The sequence below is a fragment of the Amblyomma maculatum genome, chromosome 6 (assembly GCF_055883805.1).
Source record: "Amblyomma maculatum isolate TAMU_Amacu chromosome 6, ASM5588380v1, whole genome shotgun sequence".
In the NCBI taxonomy this organism is placed as follows: domain Eukaryota; kingdom Metazoa; phylum Arthropoda; class Arachnida; order Ixodida; family Ixodidae; genus Amblyomma; species Amblyomma maculatum.
Window position 1 is genome coordinate 74,479,921 of NC_139349.1, and position 24,414 is coordinate 74,504,334.

At 46.6% G+C, this 24,414-nt stretch overlaps 1 protein-coding gene across 1 annotated transcript; it reads right to left on the minus strand.

The window, feature by feature from the left end:
* Positions 1–86: 86 nt before the first annotated feature.
* On the minus strand, positions 87–7,827 carry LOC146186019 (atrial natriuretic peptide receptor 3). The gene is made up of 2 exons (XM_084607973.1): positions 7,077–7,827; positions 87–181 (listed from the first exon to the last, which is right to left on the minus strand). Exons 1-2 carry the CDS (start codon positions 7,825–7,827, stop codon positions 87–89), a joined length of 846 nt encoding a protein of 281 aa, XP_084464099.1.
* Between the last annotated feature and the right edge of the window lie 16,587 nt (positions 7,828–24,414).

Consider the following 24,414-nt stretch of genomic DNA (forward strand, 5'->3'; position numbering starts at 1 on the left):
CTGAGGAAAAAAAGAAACTAGGCGTTGCCCTAGGTTCGTTTTGCACTTCACAGAATTGTAGGAGGCGGGACAGTGAATGTAGTGGGTTACTGTTTCCCTTTGTCCTCAGGCCCCGGCCCATGAAAATTTGCGTGTGAGCAAGCAGCAGGCTTAGCCCGGCCTCCGAAGTTATTTGAACTCTCTGAAACAGATCGGACTTAAATGTGTAAGGATAAAGCATCGCCTTGAAAAGAGCGCCCATTTGGCTCAGCGATATTTTGCTTTCGTTTTCAAGTGCATAAAGCGCGTTAAAAAACCCCAACCAATCGACATTTCCGGAGCCCTCCACTACGGCGTCTCGAATAGCCTGAGTAACTTGAAGAATTTAAGCATCATAAACTAAACTAAACCGAACCATCTGTTTTCAGAAAAGACATTGACTCAGGCCACATATCGTTCGCCGTATCGTAATGATCGACGTTCCGATTTCGGGAAGCGGACCTGGTTAGCATCCCTGCCTTCTCTCCTCCTTCCTATCTATCGGGAAGCGGAAAAAAAGTAAGATGTTTGAAATCTTGCACTGGTAAAAAAAAAAAAGAAAAAACGGAAGCTTCGAACTGCTAACGGCTTTATCAAAGCATGCGGCACAGCGCCCTGCATATCAGAGATGAGGCGGCGCCGTGAGAAAGTCATCCCTAGAGAGAGACTTCCGCTGCTTCTCAAGTATTTGACGCATTCCAGGCAGCGTTGATGGGCGTGCTCGCGTTCGATATTTTGGCGTGTACTCGAGCAAGATGACAGCTGGTTTACACTCCACCAAAGATTGGTAGCTTACTACCTATATATGCCTCCAACTCTCGGAAATAATGTAGCCCATTCGTCGGTACAGCTAATAACAGTATTCATTCTTAGGGCGATTCGTCTATTACATGAAATTGCTGTGGTAACAGCGAGATATGATTCAAATTATGCTTCTGTATATGTCTCATCTGCATGTCTATCATGAGGAAGAACGGTCTCCTGAATCCTTCGCTCATTAATGGTGATGCATGAACTATGCCGCAATTTGTAAAATCTTGCAACTCCGCCGCGGTGGTGCAGTGGTTAGAGCGCTCGACTGCTGTGCCCAAGGATGCGAAATCGAATCACGGCCGCGGCGGCTGCTTTTCTATGGAGATGAAAAGCAAGACGTCCCTGTTCTGTGCAATGTCAGCGCACGTTAAAGAACTCCAGGTGGTCGAAATTTTCGGATCCGGCCACAATGGCGTCTCTCATAGCCTGAATCACTTTGGGAGGTTAAACCCCGTAAACCAAGCTCAACCGTAAAATCTTGGAGGCAGGCAAAAAGCATGGCTTTCCGAAGCAGTATCTTGATATTCCATATACGTTCTTTTCTCGGGCTTTTAATGCCGTTTGTGCCGTGCACGGAGCCTGCTCTATACTTTACATGGCGAGAGCTGCAAGCTTTCCTTTTGTTTCTTGGGGGAGGCGCTTTTGCGCCTCATCTAAATGCGCTTATCTCGAGCATCTGCACTATGTCGAAGTGCTGCTTGGTGTCTGACAGATAAATGGCAAGCGTCGCGAGTGCTTAGTCGAGGAGCGTTAGCAGACAAACATGCTGCTCTAAATAATCCGGATCTCGCCTCGCGTTTGTAGCCGCCCCATGGTGGAAGAAACTGGTGGCGAAGGCTGAGCCCAAAAGCTGTTTAGCGCGACTGCAGCACAGCCAGAGGTCGCGGGGCCATACACTGAAATAAAGGAATTATAAAACTACCCTTTAAATAGCTATGCACCAACACGAGAATAATAAACGCGTTTTACCTTGTTTTATGCAAAAGGTAAGCCATTGTAATAAAACGCTTCATTTTCTTTTCAATTCTGCAACATTCTTTATTTTGAATTAGTCTTTTATTTCGTTCAAATCGTAATTCATTTTTGGTCACTTTCGGTTCATGCCTTGTGCAAATTGTACCCGTCTACTTATGACCGCCTTCGCAGCCCGAAAATCAGATTTCACGCAGCTTAGCAAACTGCATAATAAACTACGATATCGGGATCAAGCATAATTCCGGCCAACATGAATAAATAACGAAGGTAAGCAAACTTAATATGCACTTTCGGCCATAGCTCCTTCCTAGCAGGCTCTAGCAAAGCAGTGTAATGATCGGCACTCTGCAGAAAGCAGTTGGGTGGCATGCACAGAAAGCCCCTTTAAATATGCATAAATAACAAAGCTTAGCAAATCTCAGTATGTACGTTTGGACCATAATTCCTGCCTAAGTAGGCTCTAGCAGCGCAGTTAGAATGGTAGAAATTCTGCAAAAGGCAGTTGGGCAGCCGGCACGGAAAGTCCCTAGAAGCGCAATACTAGTGGTTCGGGGTGTTCACGGCCTCTGGTTGCTCGGAAGCCCCTGCCTCGGGCTCGGGGCCGGACCCGGGTATATTTCCCTCTGGCGGGCCGGGCTAGACACACTGATCTTGAGTGCACGCAACGCGTTTGTGATAGCGCAAATACGGTCATGGTGCGCTGAGCGTCTCGAATGCACAGCGTAGAGTGCGCTCTTGCGTTATGAACACGAGAGAGCGTCCACGTTTTCTCCCGGCGTCGATCAGCTTCTTCATTGCGCGCCTCGGCGTGAACGGGTCTTTGATACTTGTCAACGACCGAGCAGAAGGGTCGCTTGAGGCCCATATAGTTTCAGCTTTCGCAGCTCTCACTTTGGTCACTCATGTGCAGATGTTTACGCGAGGTTGTTTAGGTATCCGTTTCTTTCGAGATTCGCTCCTTGCTGTCGGCTTTCGCGCGCATCTCTGTTGCGGCTTGCTCCTGGTCTCCTTATAGCCTGATAAAAGCGGGACATGGGATCTAGACAAAGCATATTTGCGGTCCTTGCGTTTTCTTGTTTCCCGGCCCGACCAATGCAGCGGCAGGCGATGGTGCTTTGCCTGCCTCGCGAAAAGTATTTGCGTAAGGTGAGGGAGAAAAGATCACCGTGTACTTTTCCACAGAATTAGCCCCTTTCTAAGAGTTTAAGCCAGGGCGCTTTTGGTTCGGCAAGGAAGCAGCGTAAACAATTGTTCTTCTTACTGCGAACGTATTAGTCATTACAGCCGTAAGTTAGAGCTGCGAAACGAAGTGCAGCGCTGCCGGATTCTTGCAGAGTCCAGCGCCGCATATGCCTCATGCTTTCATCCATGCAGAACTTGTTTTATTTACTTATTAACTTATAATGATAATTCCGAGTTTTTGCCGTTCCTCTTCTATATTCTACAAAATTATAATTGCAGAACCGAGAACTCAACAGTTGAAAATCCTAAATAAGCACGTCATCATTAATTTCCTTTTGTATGCTTGCTTCGGCTGCAATTAAAGCAGGTCGTGCCGGCCTGGCCCGCCCTTTAAGTCACAGCACAGGACAGGATCGGTCAGAGTCCAGGCTGTTTCAGTTTAGGTTCAGGCTGGGCTCGGGTCTTTAGAATAGGACCAGTGCAGGGCATGGTCTCAAAAGTTCGTCCAGCGCACACATCTATTAGTGATTAGAAGACGAAGGAGCGACGCGTGCACTCAGCCTTGCTTTCTCATGTTTTTTATCGAGCATGCGTATGAAGGGTTATCTAAAATTTCAGTTTTATTCACACATGAATGCCACAGCTCCCAATTTCGGTTCATTTTTTTTTTTTGTTTGCGTGTGTGTGGTTGAATATGTGATTAGAAAGCTTGGTGTACTTGTGGATTCTGAAAAGCGCAAATTTTTCAGTAGGCCCCTTAAGTTAAAAGCTCACCATTGACTTCGAGGACAAGTTTTGTCCGTAAAAGCAAAAGAAAATTTGAAAATATTTGGAACCAAAAGTGCCAAAGAGCACGATTTCTATTGGTCCCTCTCAAGGTGAACCAAAAAAAAATATATATTGTCTGTAGTTTTAGAGCGGGGAGTGGTTATTCTAAATATTTTAATTTTCGCTGTAACTCATTGCTGAAGTGCCATATACCCATTCTTGTGCCCTGGCTGATTCTCTGGAACTAGTGTCTGAGGATTAGAACTGTATACGTGACAGAGATGTTGCATCTTTTCAGTGGCATGATGTTCAAAACGTTCTTTTTTTTTTTTTGCGTCTGAATATTATACATAACATACAGCTTTTTCTTCTTTCTTTTTTTTTTTTTTTTTTTTTTTTGCTGCGCAAGTGCGATACAAGTATTCTTGTGTATCTGCCTAGCAGACCGAAGAGACATGCGTAAGACAACACTGGAAATATGCACACGAGTAGGCACCGAAGTGATTCCCTTGACAACTGGAGACAGCACGGAAGCAAAGCGTTTTCGGCTATAAACAAAGATAAGGGGAAACAGAAATGCAGCAACAGAGCTGGCTACAAGCCCCGCCGGGGTGGTGCAGTGGTAAGACGCCCGACTACTGTGCCGGAGTTCCCGGGTTCGAACCCGACCGCGGCGGCTGCGTTTCGATGGAGGCGAAACGAAGTGGCGTCGTGTGCTGTGCGATGTCAGCGCACGTTAAAGATCCCCAGGTGGTCGAAATTACTGCGTAGCCCTCCACTACGGCTCCTCTTTCTCTCTTTCCACTTTCATTCCCACCTTCCTCCCTTCCCTTACGGCGCGGTTCGGGTGTCCACAGACAAGTGTGACAGTTACTGCGCCTTTCCTTTCCTGTGAACCAATTTAACTTTATTTTTATTTTTAACTGGCTACAAGGCCGGCGTAAACGACTAGAGCCCACTTGATAGCCCCTGTTACAGCATTCAGACATACAACATGCAAAAAGCATCTACAGCTAACTTGCCTTATAGAAAATTTGTAGCTGTAATTTGTTTACCCAAATTGGGAGCTCAAGCTGACAGACACAACTTGTCCAACAGGGATATCCACTAACGAAAATATGTTCCCATAAAATAGCCCGAGCACTTGGCCTATTTTCTCGCGAAAATGGGAAAATGGGGCTTTGATCTCCCATCCGCTCTTGACGAACTTGTATGACATTTATACTTTGAAAAGTTTTGTTCGTGAGTGTATATAAGAAATAGTGACTGGATATTTCAGATTTCTGGCTGCTGCAGAGGTTTCATTTACTATAAAAAAACGAGAAAATTAATTGCAGGAAGTGCTCCCAGCCATCGCAAAATTTGAAATATGCATCACAACTAATTTCCGTCGCATGGTGTACAATAGAAGGCTAAAACATCGGGATGCTTTCAAGTTGTTCTAAAATAATATCACTTTCTGTTTGTAAGAAATTCCCCTTTAATAGATGTGCATTTTCTACACTGTCATGTTTGTGTTGTTCGTTTTGGTTGAGAAACCTCTTTTTTCTATTTTTCTTAACAGAGAAAAACTTCACAGCAGCGCCACAAATGCGATTACCGGTGACATAGAAAGGCTTTAATTGTTTAGAGCAAAACAAAATTGTTCAGCAAGACAACCAGACAAAAACTGAATACAATTATCCGCATTTTTTCCTTGTATTGAATACTTCAATAAAATGCTTTCATTTTATTGAGAATCTAGCAAACAAAACAAAACATCACATATAAATTTCTATGGTGGTAAAAACGACGGGCCTTTCACGCCCCTCGTGATGTGCAAAGGGGAAAGGAATGCAGCACTCGGAAGCGAAGTTCACGCGCACAATACAGGTTGTTTATATTTTCTTGTTTGCATTGAGCGGCCCGGCAAACAAAATCTAATCTACGAATCTTCTACGCTGAAGTAATATGGTACCTAGAGCTTTTAGTATTTGTTTCTACCTTGCTTATCTATACTTGTTACTTGCATGGGATGCGTTTTGGGTTTTGTTTTATAGTGATAATTCGGTTTTCAAGTTTCTCATCGCGCATTAACTTGTTTTATACATTTTCTGCCGCCGCAACTAACATGGCATCAACTGCAGTGCACCAGAGCGTCACAGTAAGAAAAAGCGCTTTACGTTGCTAATACAACAGGAAAAACACTCAATTTTATTATCGAAAGCAATATCGAAACCTAGAATTAGAGGTAAAGCATTCTGTCGCCGAAGTGCCATCTTCGCCGTTGCGTTTTTTTTGTTGTTGTTGTTGTTCCTGTCTTTCTTTAATTTTTTTTTTTTATTGCATCTGAGCTTCGCACTTTATTCTCTAGGCATCTGCCGTTTCAACGAGAAAGTATTTACGTATGCAGCAGGGTCAAGGCTTTCATTTGCCCATTTATGTAATACTCTAAAACCTGTCTAAGAGGATACAAAAATATTGCTGGCATACAAAACATACAAATTCAGCATCAGAAAAAAAAAAACGAGAATGATCCCAACGATACCACCTCGCTTGATTCATAAAAATATCAATCTCAATTATTGCTTGGCTGAAAATAGCAGCAAAAGTACTTGGCCGCCCACCATCACGAAATCCGGGTGCTTTGTAATGCTTTGGTTCACCTGACACAACATTCACATTCGTTTATTTTTTCACTTGGAAATATCGCGCGGCCTGAATGGCGTTTCTAGAAATGATTTATTATAGTGTGCCTAACACGTGGGCAGAAACAAGATGACGCAAAAAAAAACACAAACTCGTGATTAAGACGCATCCTTCATACTCTCAAAAGCTCCAAATTAAATGACTCATTCGAACATAAATTACTGTGCATTAGTTAGTTAATATACGCAACTGAGGACAATAAACGCTTCCTCCGTTTCTCGCAATTGGCTGATCACGTTCATCATTCGAAGAAAGACTCCAGCAAGTGACTGTTGTTATTTATTAGATACACAAAACTGCAACCGCAATGTATTGGCATTGCGGCTGTACCACCACAAGAAGTAACGGAGCGCTTCAGGTTGTGTGGTCCTCGTTCGAATTTTCTGAACAAAACTTAGGTAGTCACAGCAATAAATCATCGTTTATGCCAACAAAAAATATGCTTGATTTTTTGTTGTGATTGCTGTCATTTCTATAAGAGGGAACCATCAGCGACAAAAGAGGGCAAAGTGCGGATATGGCTCCACTATGCAGGAAACACGCTGGCAAAGGCAAATCAGAATACTGTCATGCAGAAGCGCCGTACTGCCACGTGTACGCAAATAGACGAAAGCAAAAAAATAAACACTCACTTGACCACTTCGTAGAAGCCGCTTTAGCCACTTGTTGCTTGAGCGGCGTCCTCTTGTCCAGCTTGACTCCGTCGAACTCAAAGTTGTCTGATGAGTTCCGTAACAACTGGGCCATGGCCTTTGCCCACAGAAAACAGTAGTCATCTCCGTGCGACTCTTTGCGGGCTTCCGATTCGAACAAGATCAACATGCGGCGCCAGCCGAAGCGACGACACAGGCCCAGAAATCCTTGGCACAATCCCGAAAAGGAAAAGCCAGCTCGTGTCATGAGGTAGTACTCGCTGCCTTCGTGAAGTTTGTCCCAAAAATCGTAGGCCAGCGCACCAGCGGTCACCATGGGTAGCCTCCAAAACTTGAGTAAGCGGGCCACAGACGCGGCCGCATAGTCGCACGCGGGGCCCACGAAGACGTGCGCTGCCCCTCGGGCATGGTCTCTGACCGCGTGCATCGTGGCCAGAGGAGACTGACATCCGGAGTCGCGGTACGTCACGCGGAACTGCCAACCGAACTCGCGGCCCGCGCGCGCCACGGCTAGCTCGACAGCGGGACGCACGCGTGCCAGAGAGAACAAGTACGACGAGTTCCCCGGCAGGAGCACGGACATCCGAACGGTGTCATTCCATGAAGTTTCGTCCGGCGGCTGGGGCGCCGAGTCTTCATCATCATCGTCGCCCGCGAGCAGGAGCACGCCGCTAACGAGGGCGCAACAGCAGAGCAGGGCTCCAGCGCCGAGTGGCCAGCGCCGTCGCATGCTGGATTGCCTTCTGAAGGAAGGAGAGCCTCTCCCTACGCGCGACGACGAGGCGCGCGCGTTTTCGGGACGCGAGGAGCGCCGCCGCCTGTGTTGTGGAAAAATCGGCGCATGCGCTCGCTCCTGAGCGGGTCAGATGCGGGCCAGCGCTTTCGCGGCCGAGGCACGCTCGCTTTTGCTGCTGCGGCCGTCAGCAGCTCGGTATAGAGAAAGGGATCGGTTGGCGTAGTAGCGCGTAATCCATTCAGGGGCGTCGTTTCGACTACTACTGACTTGACCACAGGGGAATCCAATAGGCTGGGCTAGGGCAGCAACTGTCGCGAGCTGAGAAAGGAGTAAATACAAACAACCAAAAGTAAAAAAATTGCGCATGAGGAGAATGAAAGCAGAAAACAAAAATGTGAAAATGGCACTTAAGAAGAAAGTCTTTGGCTTCCTTTGGCTTATTTCCTTGATTCGTGAAGTGAAGCTTCTATGATTTAACTAACTAAATAATTGGCACGGAAATTTTGGTAGAGGTTGGAGAAATCTTTTTTTTATTTCTGTCCGTCTAGCTAGTGACGAACACGTTCGAGCATTCATGAAATCCCTCGAACAAGGATTATTGTAGCACGAAAGTAGAAAGATGGCAGCCGAAACGAGAACCCTCAGACCTATCCCGTATCTTTTAGTTTCGTTCGTTGTCGTTTACGGATGTATTCTACCATATATTGCAGCCTTAGTGACTTCCTTGCAACCGGTGACGTCTATATTCGCTTCTGTAAAGAATATATGACTGTAAGGAGCTAGCATCACATGGTGTCCGAAACTCCCGGCACGAGGTAGAAGACGACGATCCAAGTATATGGCACGTGCGGGAAAGTGACACGCAAGACAGAGTGACACGTATGACAGAGATCGGCGGGGCTGCGTTGCTGAAGGACGGGTGGTCACGGAGCTGCGGCTGATTGTGTCCCGCCTGGCCTACTACCCGGGATATCAGACCTGGGAGTGGCCACGGAGCTTCAGCGGATCGCGTCCCACCTTCTTATTACCCGGGTAACCAGACCTGGGTGTGGCCGACTCCTGTTATGCTACTAGAGCACGTAGCCAACACACGTTTGGCGTCGGGCTGGTGCGTGGAGAGACGCACCTGGAAATCTGGCGTCTCTATAACGTGACGGCAACCTGAGTCCTCTCACCTCGACCGAGCGTCTCACGCCGCCAAGCCACCTGCTGACCTGACCCACGCGCATGTGGACACTGGGCGTTCCTGGTACTCCGTGTACACGCAATCGGCAGCGTCCGCATGGACTTCCTCCGTCTAGTGTCCGGTGATTCTTTTTAGTTCGTATTCATATTCGGTTTGCCTGTTAAGCTCATTATTTGTTGGTTTTCTTTCTAGTCTACTTTGTTTGTATAAAAAGATATGTACCTAGTTTGACTGGCCTGGTCTTGTGTTTAATACCACTAAATCAGCCCTTTGATTGGTGGGTTTTATAGAACCTCCCACAATGACGTAACAAGCCGCTGGCCCCAAGCTAAGTAAATAAAGGATAATATCTAGTTCTATGGAACGTCTGTTCGGTATGAAAGCCAAGTAACTTGGTGATTCTAAGGTATTGATTTGAACCGGTTACAGTAACGAGTGTTGGTCATGAGAAATGGTGTATGGTATGGTATGATATGGTATGCTGTGGTATGGTGTGTGATGTGTGAAGTGGTGTGGTGTGGTAAGGTGTGATACGGCATGGTATTTTGCAGTACTTATCTTCGACTCTCATCTTCAAGGTATTGTTGGGCATCCTGATGCGGGATTTTACAGCACGCTCAGTTGGTTACCGAAAATGTGTGATGTACGCCTCGAGCGGTCGAAGATGGCACTCAGAAAGCCCTCATTATCCTCATACCAAGCACCCGCGCCAATCTCCACATTTAAAGTGACATCCCGCAGCTTTTCGATTTGATGCTGTCCGACTGAATGTAGCGATGCATTCAACCTAAATAAACCAGTCACCCGCGTTCTAAAGCTAAGTTTCTTAACAGGAATTCGATTGTAGTCGATCGTGTCATTATCATCAGGTGGACTGTACCCGTTGCGTGGCGAAGGCTTCTCCCATATTGTTTCAATTAACCCGGTCTTCTGCTAGCTGCGCTAGATTCAACTCCCCAAAGCAATACCTGTTCTGGATGATGCCATAGTTAAGGGTTGCGGATAAATTCGGACTTATTCGGGTTCTTAAAAGGGCGTTCACTTGGCATAAAGCGCAGGTGCCTTGCCTTTCCTTCTCATCACTACGCAGTCACCGCAGTGAAGTTCAATCCCGCGTACGGCTCAGGCCTCCTCCCGCGCCCACGTATGCATCTTCGACTAGTCATAATATCATCATTATATCTGTCAATCCCGCGTCTTTCAGGTCAGCAGTCGGGCGTCCTAACCACTTAGGCTTCGCGGCTGGGTAGAGAGATCGCAAAAATAAAATTTTGGAGCAAAAGTGGCGGCATCGAGATAATAAAAATAAATTTTCCCTCTCCCTTCAATGTTATTGAATCAAATATCATCAGCAAAACAGCAATGCGGAGAGCGCAAAGTTAAAGCAAATCCGCTCCTTGTTGACATATGCCTTCATAACCTGTAGTTTAATAGCAGCTCTTCTTTATAGTTAGCAAAATCAAACATACTTGAGTTAAAGAATCATACGTTGTTTTCAATAACTGCTTGAAAGTAGGTGCAAGTATAGGTCATTTGCACTAAGTCAAATCAACTTTACTGAATACCATTAAAGGGAAGCACGCATAGTGATATCGTTGTTTCTTTATCAACCTCTGGGCATACCTTTTTAATGTTATGTTTATGCTCTTAATGTATGGGTTACTTGTTCAGATATGCTGGCAGTGGTTCCTCCGAGAAACGCGTTCCGAGAGACGTAAGTGACAGCAGACCGAAGTTACTTCGCCCGATGCACTTCGTGCTCCTCCTGGTTATGCTAACCAACCGGGTGGTAAGGAATGCATCTTTTCTTCCTTGCATATTCGGACCCGTGATAACATGTCCTCCATCTGACTACCCCAAAGCGGCAAACATTTCTTCGCTTACCTTGGCCTGCCAGATTTGATCGCTGCGATCAATGGGCCGTGATGACGGACAGCGTTGGGCGCCTCTTTCATTCCTTCCACGGCTCTTTCTTGCTCGCGTCGTGTTTCCCAATCGGGAAGTCAATATGGATATCGCGCCCTTCATCCGCACCACGTCGGTGGAAAGCCGCTTCCCGGTGGGGGATGCGGCACGCGCCCATCCCTGTCCTTAGGCGATGTGGCCGAGCCGGCTGCAATCGCTCATATGCCTTCCGGCATAGCGTTCCTGCCTTCAGCATCACCTGTCATGCTCTTTTTCCGCCAAGGCGAAGCAGCAGCGTCCAGGTTGCGGCGCCCAATCCCAGGAGAAGGAGTCGAAGAATGTTTGCTAAGCTTGTACTCTTCGCGGCAAGCAGTGCACTAAGCGGTTGATGGTTTTGGATGGCTGTATACGTGAGTGGATGTCGTGGCAGTACTCGGAAAAAGCAAAAGAAACATTAGCTCTTCTTTGCGTTAGCCACTTTACCTTTCTAAGCTGTGCGACATTTGAACGCTGCGTCAATCAACAGCCTACGATGCAAAACACATCCTTAACCATGTGCAATGAACCTAGTATCCCATCAGCCGCTTATCTCAAGCGCGCACTAATGTGGAATAAGGTACATAGGGAGTTATGGGCTAATATATGCAGTAGTGTCCTATTGCCAACGATTCATGATCCATTAAGTCAATACTTTAGCGCAAAAATGAAAAAAATAAACAACAACAAACGTGATTCATTCCGCGTCGGATATCGATGACACTTGCTTCTTAAAAAAAGTCACTCAAACGAGAAGTTCCTATTTATCAAAAGTTGTTATTCTTCATACCTTGAGAGTGGTGTGTTGTTTGGAGTCGTGTTATATAGCCAAATATGACAACTCTGTTTAAAAGAGGAAATGAGAGCGCAAGGTTTGAATAAAACACATAAACACCTAACACACAGCTCGATACCACAGACCAGTGAGTTTAACGTCCCACTTTAGAATCTTGTTTTTTTGTTTTTGTTTTTCAGTGGCAGTCGTTCATTTCGATCCTAACGTCAGGTTTTACACGCCTCTATTTCATCGAATTTCTGAAATTTAACTTTGCTTTTGCTATATATTTTCAAGCCTAGAATCGCTAGAAAGTACAAGCAGCATCCAAGGATGCAATTGCTATAATTAATACGGTAATTGAGAATCGCACGTGTCTTATACGTAAAGAGTTAATTGCAGAACGAAAAATACTGCACTTGTTCTGTGAAGCGCGTGTACGAGAAAAATAAATAGGGGAAATTTAAAGGACATGACAGGAATAAGGGTATCTCTTTGTGACAGCTACTTTTAAAATTAATTATTACGCAGAGAGAGGTTCAGGCCAGTTTGCAGTTATTGCTATGAAATGGCGTGGTGTTATCTAGACTCGCTAAAAAATGACAACTTCTAGAGCGATGATTCTGAGCTGTTTGTTGTCGCACAGAAATGGAGCGTGTATGAGCATACACTAGGATCTGTTTTCAATAATCGAGACCCGTTCGACAAATGACAAAAGTTATATTTCAAAACTATGACCGGCTGGGTGGTGTCGACATTATCTGCCATTGTTACCATCAGCTTTGCGACTGTCATATCTCCGGCAGGCTCATCAGTACCAAAAATACAAATGGAGCAATGACTACAAGGTATTTATAGCTATGGCACATTTACCTTGCTTCTACATTCGACCCTCCAATTTGTTTGTATTGAAGGGCATGTTTGTATATATATATATATATATATATATATATATATATATAGACATGGATTGCTTGTTACTAATGGGCCAGAGTTAAATTCAAACAGGATGTCACACAACTTTCCCGATTATCTATTTTATTCCAACAGTTTCGGACGGTGGGCCGTCCTTCTTCAAGGTAGAATTGAGAATCGAGAATTGAGAATTGAGAATATATATTGTCACGCACTTCCCGCGGTCCTTATTGAAGGAAGATGAGGTTTGGCGGAATAAGGAGAAGAGGAAGAGGAAGCTGGTTCTGCCCCGCTCTTGTGTGGTATTCTTTAGCGCAGCCTAAGATCTGCCTAAATAAACGTCGTAACAAGTGTGGTGGAGTTTGCGAGCTAAAGATCACCACGGAACCTCTCCTACTTCGCCGGAGCAGAAGAATTGCTGGACTACCCCCCCTACGGACGGAGATGGCGCAAGCAGATGTTCCAACGCCGCCCATGCCAGCAGCACAACCGACCACCCCACAGCCGTATCGGGAACCCCGACACTTTTATGGCAAGCCTGGGGAAGACGTGGATGACTGGCTCACCCACTACAATCGGGTGAGCAAATACAACCGCTGGGATGCGAATACCAAGCTGGCGAATGCGGTATTCTTTCTTGAAGAAACTGCACTAACATGGTTTGACAATCATGAAGCATCCCTTACCACCTGGGATCGCTTCATGGAAGAAATGAGAGCGGGATTCGGCGATGCCGATGCTCGAAAAAAGAGCGCAGAACAGACTCTGGCTCAGCGAGCACAAGTACCGGGGGAGACCTGCACAACTTATATAGAAGAAGTCCTCAAGCTATGCAGAATAGTTGATGACCGAATGACAGAAGAAGACAAAGTGGGCCACCTCCTCAAAGGAATAGCGCAAGATGTGTACAACTTTCTCATCTGCAAGGAGGATGTGAATACCACCGCTGATGTAACACGACACTGCCGCACGTTTGAATCTTTGAAGCGACGCCGTATCATTCCGAAGTTTGGTCGGCTGCCTAATGTGACAACTGTCGCTAGTGTGGATGTGTCTGAAACGACAAGCCTGGCAGATACAATTCGCCAGATCGTCCGCGAAGAGCTTCGGAGGCGTCAAGATATTGGGGGCCATGTCAGACCCGTCTACAGTGGCACCTCTTCGTCAGACAGCCCATCTTCTACCTGTTATGATCCCTCTGCTACGTCTCCTTCGGACACCCGATGCTCTGCTGCTCATCGCCCGAACATCCAGCCTCTCAACATCAACGCCTACAACAGTGAGCACTCTCGTCCTCCTCGTCGACAACATCCAGACCATGAAACGTTTAATACAAGCGACGATGAGCCTTATTCATCGAACGAACGTGAGCCGCCAGTGTGTTATACCTGTGGAATGATCGGCCACATTTCCCGCTTTTGCCGCAACCGTCGTCCGTACCAGCAGTATCGCCGACAATGGGTGAACTCCCGTACAAGGCTTCCTGCTGAGAATGATAATTCATATAGAAGAACCCCTGGCCGGAATGAGTACAGAACAACAGCTAACCGACAAGAACGCAGAATGGTACTGAACCGAAACGAATCACCGGCCTCTGACCGTAGCCTGACACCACCATCTCGGCGCCTACGACAATCCCCTTCTCCCCGACGACGTTCGCCACCTCCGGGAAACTAGTGAGTGCGGCCGATGGAGGTGAGGTCGCAAATGATTCTAGCTTACCCATACCTCTGCCCGTTTCGATGTTAAAGAACCGAATTAAAGTGTTTGTGGACGGTGTACGTGCTATGGCGTTGTTGGACACAGGTGCAACTATTTCTATTATAAGTCTCGCTTTTAAAAACTGCCTTGGTCGTAAAATTATGTTTGCTTGGGATAGTACGACAACATTATGTGGTGTTGGTGGCGAACCGCTTAACCCACTTGGAGTCTGTTCCGTGAATCTTGTTATCGCCGGCCACACATTCCGAACTGAATTCGCAGTACTTACTCGATCAACGCATGACGTAATTCTTGGACTCGATTTTCTGGAGCAATGTGGGGCCACTCTCGACTTTCGCAATGGAGACATTTCTGTGAGCACTCGAATTGAATCTGCTTTGCGTGAAAATTCGCGGACCCATCCTAGCACGCTTTCGGTTTCGGAAGACATAGTCATTCCTGCAATGTCAGCACAGTTTATACGAGTTGTTAGTTCCAGCTGTGCCAGCGATGCTTTCGACGCTGTGGTTGAACCACTCACCCTCAACTGCGCGAAGAAAAGTATTCTGATTCCCCGCTGCATAATCTCAGTCATGAATGGCCATTCTTCTTTGTGGACGACTAACTGCTCTAACGAACCTGTTGTATTACCACGTGGTCTAAAACTTGCCAACTTTGACGAAGACACTTTTAAATCAGTGGCCGTGATCAGCACAGACAATTCCCAGCCTACCGCATGCTCAGAAGAAGATGAGACAAAATTTCTTGCCATGATTAACAAATCCCTGCCAACAAGTGACCGTCACACTTTAGTGGAAGTTCTGGCGAAACATACTGCGGCTTTCGATTTCTCTCGGGACTCGCCACCACGGATTCCCATGTCCCGTACTCAGCACCGAATCAATACAGGAACTGCTGATCCAATCCGCCAGAAGCCTTATCGTGTATCCCCATCAGAGCGCCAAACAATCGAAGAACAAGTTCGTGACATGCTGCATAAGGGCATCATTCAGGAATCGTCTAGTCCGTGGGCTGCCCCTGTGATTCTAGTCAAAAAGAAAGATGGCACATGGCGATTTTGTGTTGATTATCGACGTTTGAATACTGTCACCAAGAAGGACGTGTATCCCCTGCCACGTATTGACGACGCCATTGATTGCTTACATTCCGCCTCCTATTTTTCCTCAGTTGACCTGCGATCAGGCTATTGGCAGATCCCCATGCACCCGGAAGATAAAGAAAAGACGGCATTCATCACCCCAGACGGGCTGTATGAATTTAATGTGATGCCGTTTGGATTATGTAACGATCCAGCCACGTTCGAAAGATTCATGGATACAGTTTTGCGCGGGCTGAAGTGGCACATTTGTATGTGTCATTTGGACGATGTAGTGATATTCGGGACAACTTTTCATGAACACAACAGTCGATTAGAGATTGTCTTGGAGTGTATCGAGAAAGCTGGTCTGGTACTCAATTCCAAGAAATGTCGTTTTGGAGAACGCCAGACTGTGGTACTTGGACATCTTATAGACAAGGATGGAATCAGGCCTGATCCGAAAAAGATCGAAGCTGTCACTTGTTTTAAACCGCCGAAATCCTTAAAACAGCTCCGGAGTTTTTTGGGGCTTTGCTCCTATTTTCGGCGTTTTGTTCCGAAGTTTGCTGATCTAGCATATCCCCTTACTTGTCTTCTGCAAAAAGATGTGCCTTTCAAGTGGACTGCCGATTGTGACTCCGCCTTTCGTCAGTTAAAGTTTATTTTGACATCAGGACCAGTACTACGCCACTTCTGTCCATCAGCTCCAACAGAACTTCACACTGACGCCAGCGCAGTTGGAATTGGTGCTGTGCTCATACAGCGCCACAATGGCAATGAACATGTCGTTGCGTATGCAAGCCGTTCTTTGAGCAAGGCTGAGCGTAATTACACTGTAACTGAACAGGAATGCTTAGCTGTTGTATTCGGTGTGCAACGGTTTAGGTCATATCTTTATGGATGTGCATTTAAAATTGTGACGGACCATCATTCCTTATGTTGGCTTGTAAACCTTCGTGACCCCTGTGGACGCCTTGCGCGGTGGGCTTTGCGCCTTCAAGAATTCAATTTTACTGTGTCTTTTAAGAGTGGTCGTAAGCACGGTGATGCTGACTGCTTGTCACGGTTGCCACTTGAAACTACTGATTGCGACAATGAGGTCTTGGATGAATATATAGCTGCTATCTCTACAAGTTTCCCTGATGTTGGTGAATTCAAGATTGCGCAGCGGCACGACAACGAGTTGGCACCGCTTTTTGAGGCAGCAAGTTCCCGGAACCCTACGACCTCATTCTGCATTCGTGACGGTGTACTATACAGGAAGAACTACTCGTCAGTAGGTGCGCGGCTTCTTCTGGTAGTTCCTACAAGTCTTAGGTGTCAGGTTCTTCGGGTAATGCACGACGATGCCACAGCTGGACACTTGGGTTTCGCAAGAACATTGCACAGGACTAAGGAACGTTTTTATTGGCCGAAGATGCGTCAAACTACTCAACGTTATGTGGCCAGCTGCCTCCAGTGCCAGCGTTTCAAGCACCCAACCTGCTCACCGCCGGGTCATCTTCAGCCTATAACGCCACCACGAACCCCATTCGAACAGGCGGGAATTGATCTTCTAGGACCGTTTCCCCGTTCCTCCAACGGAAACCGCTGGGTCATAGTGTGCGTAGACTATCTTACGCGGTACTGTGAAACTGCTGCTATACCGTCAGCCACTGCTTCTGATGTCTCGGCGTTTCTCCTACGGTCCATCATTCTTCGACATGGGCCTCCTCGTGTGTTAATAAGCGATCGTGGCCGACAGTTTACGGCAGAAGTTGTAGAAGAACTTCTTCGCCTCTGCTCATCCCATTTTCGCCATTCAACTCCTTACCACCCACAAACAAACGGTCTTACCGAACGCACCAATCGGACGCTTAGCAACATGCTCGCAATGTATGTCGACTCCCGCCACAAAAACTGGGATGAAGTCCTTCCGTTTATAACATATGCATTTAACACTGCTAAGCACGAAACGACAGGCTACAGTCCGTTTTTTCTTCTCTATGCACGACCTCCACGAAGCACTTTGGACACGTTTCTGCCTTTCTCACTCCCTGCTGAAACTTCACTAGCGCAAACTCTCTCTTTGGCTGAAGAAGCTCGTCGACTCGCTAGACTTCGCACTCTAGCCTCCCAGGAACGCTACAAGCAACGCTATGACAAGCGGCATCAAGATGTTAATTATGTCCCTGGTGACTTGGTGTGGCTTTGGACGCCGTTGCGTAAGCGTGGCTTGTGCCAGAAACTGTTGCACCACTATACTGGCCCTTTCGTTGTATTGGAACGCCTCAGCGCAGTAAACTTTGTAGTCTCTCGCGTGACCACCCAAGGACGTCGTTCTCGGAAGACTCAAGTAGTCCACGTTGCCCGCATGAAGCCCTTCTATCAACGTGACGAACCTTGACTCGCCCGGCGGGCATCGTCTGCGAAGGGGGCAGTGTCACGCACTTCCCGCGGTCCTTATTGAAGGAAGATGAGGTTTGGCGGAATAAGAAGAAGAGGAAGAGGAAGCTGGTTCTGCCCCGCTCTTGTGTGGTATTCTTTAGCGCAGCCTAAGATCTGCCTAAATAAACATCGTAACAATATATATATATATATATATATATATATATATATATATATATATATATATATATATATATATATATATATATATATATATATATAAGCGAAGGAAAGCGTAGCAGGTGGCAGCAGAAAGTTAGATGGGTGGATAAGGTTAAGAAGTTTGTAAGGTTCACGTGGATGCAGCTAGCACAGGACCGGGTTAATTGGAGAAATATGGGTGGGAGAGGCCTTCACGCTGCAGTGGGTATAGCAAGGTTAAGGCTGGATGGATGGATCTGTATAGACTGAGCTTCATCATCGCTCGCCTCTGCTCACACCATCATGCGCTGTGTGCCAGGTTGTCCCTAAAAAACAGACGTTTGTTTAAGCTATGTCTTACAAGCAGTGGAAGGGCTATTCGTATACCAAACCTCTCGCATTAGACCCATCTATCGTCTTCCCTGGAGCTCCGTTCTGGCCTTCGCTTGCGTCTACGGCCCTCCGCTATGGATGAGGGCAACGGTGATCGCCACACCCGGTGTCTCCAGCCGCTGCTGCGGCTCCCCCTGCATGGAAAATCATCAGCCGCCAACGCAATCCCCGGATCTTTGCCGGCCTTCGCGGTGAAGATGTCGACGACTGGCTCGGCAACTACCATAGGGTCAGTGGATTAACCGCTGTGGATGACACTTACAAACTACTGAACGTCTTCTTTTAGTTGGCCGACGTCGCGAAAACCTCGTTCCCCAATCATGAGGACGAAATCGGTGACTGGCCGACATTCACAGACCATATAACGAAAATATTCTCTGTGCTCTCGACGGCGACGCCCTCGACGGTGAGACCTCCGACGACCTAGCTCTTGCATCATGCTTTACCTGCTTCACCCGCGCTTGCGCGATGATTGCGGTCCTGACTACTACTGGCCAGCCATTCTTTCTCTCTAAAGGCACCAGTGTTGCCGTTATTTTTGACAGTGATCAAGTCCTTCTCAACACACTTTCCTGTGCACCACCGCCTGCTGCCAAACCACCCGTTCCGAATTTCTCCTCTGCGCTCGGAGCTGCCATCAGCCCTTACCTCACATCCAATCGGTCAACAGCTCTGCTAGATGTCTCTCTGCGACACCGAGAACCTTCTGATGTGTGCACCTCAGATTTAGGGAGACCTCTGTCTCCTCTTATTGATAGAGACAGACGGCTCTGATTTTGCTCGACGATAGCCGTATCGCGTTTCTGCATCAGAACGAAAAGTCATTGAACAGCAAGTTGCCGACATGCTTGCTCGAAATATTATCCGGCCATCAACGAGCTCTTGGTCCTCGCTTGTCGTTTTCGTTCATAAAAACGATGGCTCACTACGTGTCTGCGAGGATTACCGGGCCCTTAACAAGATCGCCCGCTAGGACTCAGAGGGGTGTGAACTTGGAAGAGGCTCCGCAAACCCCGCTGCGCTACTTCGGGAGCAAAATAGTTTCGAACACTTCAGCCTGCAAAGGTGGTTCGAGTTACCGTGTTTCACCAGATTCAAAACTGAAAACGAGTCATGTCCTGCACACACGAAAACTCAGAAATGCCTTGAAGTTTCAAGTGCGAAACGCTCTAAGCCAGCGTAATTTGTCATTAGATTGTCTCCAAGTCTCAACCTTCGCTTGGGATACTGGAACACTGTGATGCACGAATGAGACAAGGACAAGAAGGGTTTTTCTACCCTCCACGGTCTATACGAGTTTAACCTGATGCCTTTCGGACTGTGCAATGCACCGGCCACTTTTGAGCGCATGATACTGACACCTGCTTGTGTGGAAGACCCGCGTGCCACTTCACCATTGTTACCGATTATCCTGCACTCTGTTCGCTGTCATCGTTGCAGAACTTATCGGGTCGTCTGGGTCGCTGGGTGCTACGTCTTCAAGAGTACACTTTCGCCGTCACCTATAAATCTGGCCAAACAAACCTCGACGCCAACGCCCTATCTCGCTGCCCACTGCTTCCTGCTCCCGCAGCTCCACTTGCGGCCTCTTCTCCCTCCTCATCCTTCTGCTGCCCACCTGAACGTTGTACCTATTGCTGTGGCTCCACTCGAGATCAGGGCTGATTTACTGTCCTTGCAACTGGCTGACCCCTAATGCCGCACAGTCATCGCTCGTCTCCGTCGCGAATCAGTGGTAGCAAACAGTCGCTTGCACCGTCAGCTTCGTCGGTTTCGATTTCAACATGTAACCCTATACTGCGACGTTTATCCCCCTGCGGGTCAACGCTGGGTAGCCGTTGTACCTCGCTCCCTTCGCCCAAAAAATATGGCGGCTTACGATGACGACGCCACTGGTGGTCATTTAGGCCGCAATAAAGCTTACGAGCGTATCTAAAGACGCTACTTCTGGCCTGGACTTTCTACCAGGGTCTATAAGTACATTTCATCTTATTCGTCTTGCCAGCATCGCAAGCGTTCAACCTCTCTTTCTACTGGCCTCCTGCAACCTCTTCCTTGACCGTCTGTACCTTTTACACGGTCGCCATAGACATGTTGGCACTCTTCATTTCGCGTCAGATGGCAACCGTTGGGTTGATACCGCCATTGACCAGTTGACACAGTACGCTGAAACCGCTCCGATGATGCCTTTGAAGTCTGCGATGTTTTTTTTTCGTGCGATACTCTTGCGCAATAGAGCTCCCCGTACTCTCATTAATGATCGTGGAAAGATAGTCATTTCACAAGTCTTTGCGGAAGTACTCCACGCCGCTAACACCGTGTCCTCCAGCTATCCCCATCAGACCGACGGGCTCATCGAGCGTTTTCACCGCATGTACGCGTCATGATATATATGTATATATGTCTTTAGACCACTAGAACTAGAAGGTTTTATCTTTCGTCATATATGCCTACAATTCCGGTGTCCAAGCGCGCTACCAGTTATAGACCTTAGTTTATGGCCGTCAACTGCCCACGGTGTTCAGTACTACTCTCTTTTCTGCTCCACCCCCCCCCCCCCTCCCCTTCGTCTGCTTTCCTGGGGAAGTTGTCTGCTCGTATGGCCCACGGTCGCCAACTTGTCCGTTTCAACTCTCCAGTCGCCCAACAAGCACCAAAAGCTCAGTATGACCAACACCACAGAACTCCCTCCTCCTTCCCCGGTGATGAAGTCGTCTTGTGGACACCAGTCTGTACTCCTGGCCTCTGTGAGAAGTTCCTCCATCGCTACATCGGCCGCTACAAAGTACTACAACAAACGCCTCCGGCGAACTATCGCGTTGTTCTCTCACCATGCAGAGGAGCAGCGCAAGAAGCAAGGACACAGGAACACATTGAAAACAAGTCTAGCGTAGTGTGTTCTTATGTCCTTGTTTTTTGCGCTGATCCTCTGCACGATGCCTCACTTACTGACCCACACGAAGGTATTAATTCCCTCACACACCGTCGCCGATCGGCATCGACGCTCCGATGAGGTCGTCCATGTCTCGCGAATGGAGCCCTGTGCCTGCCGTTCTTCTTCCCTGTAATCAGCGACCATGGTAGCCGGTAGCCGCTTTCCCACCACGGCGATTTGTGCGAGAGCAGGGGAAGAATTATCACATCTTTCATCTGTATAGATCCATCATCATCGGTCGCCTCTGCTCGAAGCATCACGCGCTATGTGCCAGGTTGTCCTGGAAGAACATACGTTTGTTGAAGCAGTGTCATATATATATATATATATATATATATATATATATATATATATATATATATATATATATATATATATATATATATATATATATATATATATATATATATATATATATATATAATCTGTTACAGTGTTCATCCGTGATGTTGGAAGACGAAGATGATGTTTTCTGAGCTGACCGAACTACAAGGACGCTAACGCTGAAGCTGTTGTGATGGTGTACTCTCGTATTCCAGAGTGCTCCTGACGGTGAAGTGAGACTCGTACCACTCATACCGTATATATATATATATATATATATATATATATATATATATATATATATATATATATATATAGTTTATTTGTTTGCATTCGATCCTTGCAGTTGACGAGAACACCGCGCCTCCCGGTATCTACGAAAACATTCCATGTTTCGCCGGACAAAAAATACCTGGACAAACCTGACATATAAAATGTAAGGTTTGTCAAAATCTCATCTGGACGGGTGAATTCGTGCCAAAATGAAAGGTCTGTTGGTTTTAACTGAAGCCTTTCTTGGTCGGCGGCCGTTCTTTTTCACAAAAAAATGCCCCTGTAGCTAAATGCCTTCCCGCTCTCTGCCCATACCTCTTTCTCGCTCCTCTCTATGTGATCCGAGTAATGACTAAAATGGCCCGGAGCGAATCCTTGTTCATTTTGCTCATTCTGTCTTAATTATGTCGCTAGGATGATAACTACTGTCTGGCATTGCTTCCGAAGTAAAACAAGAGCTCAATTCGCGCCTCGGAAAAATGCGTTTTGCATCTTTGAATGCAAATTTATATTTTAAAGGAAACGATTGCTTCTGCTCAGAATCCTTTCTCGAATTTCTGACATCAACAAATGTTGCTCATTATAATAAGTTCGCCTTTCAACCAATACTCTTTTTAAATACGAAATATTTCCCCCACCGCAATATTTCATACCTTATGCTACATTTAACTTGCGCCTTGCGTTTGTCCCGAGCATCATAGGGTTGTTGTTGTTGTTGTTTTGTTTTTTCAGATCTATTGACGGGGACGAACGTGACAGCGGTTTTCATAGATGTGGAAACTCTCTCCTGTATCTTTACATCCCGCCGTAGTTCTTAGTCAAAAACAACTTCACCACACACATACAAAAAAAAAAAAACCTCTACTTCCCGCAGGCTAATACCGAAGAAGCCTGAAGATCTATTCAGCTAGTCTGCTTCCCTAAACGGCAGGCCTTTCAACATCGTTAAGTCTTACAGTGGGTAAAATAGTAAGACGGAAGAAAATCACAGAAATAGACAACACAACATACCAAAAGGTGGTTGGTATCTGTCTCTTAGGCTAATAATTCTTGAAGACTTCGTGCGGCAAGAGAGAAGCAGTACGAAAAGGCTGCTGGAAGCATGATACCAGGCGAAACGCAGAAAAAAAAGCGAATATATACATAACACTATAATAAATAAAACACGGCCTTCATAAGCTGACAAAAAAATATAACAAGAAATATTCGGGGGATCCACAATTAAAGTGCTCGGTCAATGGGAGGCGCTCTAGAATGAAGCAATGTAGATGGATGGGCGAAGTATACGTACAAAGCCGGACCGGATCACTCGAACATAGCTTTTATGTGCTTGCAGTTCTAGGCGCCAGCGACAGCAACGTATTCGCTCAGAGGCAGTCAAAGAAAAAAAATAGTCGAGTGTGTGGGCCTGTTCTTGACACGCTGGAAGAGACAGTAAGCATGTTTTGCAGGAATGGGGGCAAAAACAGTGTCAGCAATTTGCCCTTAGTAACAAGGATGCCCAGCCGAATATTGTTCACAACTTTTAGTTTCTCATGTACCATAGAAGGGCGCGATAATTGAATTTCTTAAAACACGCTTATTATTTGCCTGATTTGGATGGTCCAAACATTTGGGCAGCTAACAGGGTTAAGCCTGCATCACCATTGCCCAAATTTCGCTCCACAAACTACGGGAGAAAATTATGAGTTTGTGCAAGAGTACCATGATTTGACAATCGCTTATTTGGCTAGGAGCTATGTGGAGATTGATTGGCAGCTTTTAGTTGCGGCAAATACCTACATACATCCAATACGCATTTTCAGCGCAATGCATGATTCCTTTCAGTAAAGCTTCACAGAGTTCGTCGTTGTAACCTTCACTAAATGAGTTTTGTCAAGTTTCAGTTTTGCGCGGTAGGGCTGTATAGGGCTGGTTTGGCCGAAAAACTGTCACCGTCGCCGAGACCCAAAACTGAGATATGGCCTAAAACCAAAAAAAAAAACGGGGGGGCCGAGGAGATTTCTGAGACACCGATGTGAGGAGACCAAGGGAGATTCGTCGAGACCAGATGCTTCGTTGCCAAAACGAATGGCTCATCTGCGTTCTGAGTTTGAAAGCGGCTTTGTTAGTGTGAGTTGTGCTTCGGTTTCCATTTACGAATGTGGAAGCTTCCTATACGGCCGCAGGCCGCTGTAGCGCGATATCCTTCAGGTGGAGCTTAAGTGTCCCCTTATCTTTAAGTTTTAGGCATGGACTAACAGTTTAATTACCTTAATTTCTAGTATGCAGTTAGCGAACTATGCACATGTTAACTTCCTAAATTTTGTGCGGTAGTGGCTGTGGAGTAATTGTGTTTTTAGTCGACGGTGGTAAACTGACGTACCCCAAGAAATCCTGATCATCTAAAGGTTGCTCGCGATCGTGTATCCCCTGTGTTTATTAATCTTGCTAACACGCAATTTGCTTGTTCACGCGGGAAATATAGTGGG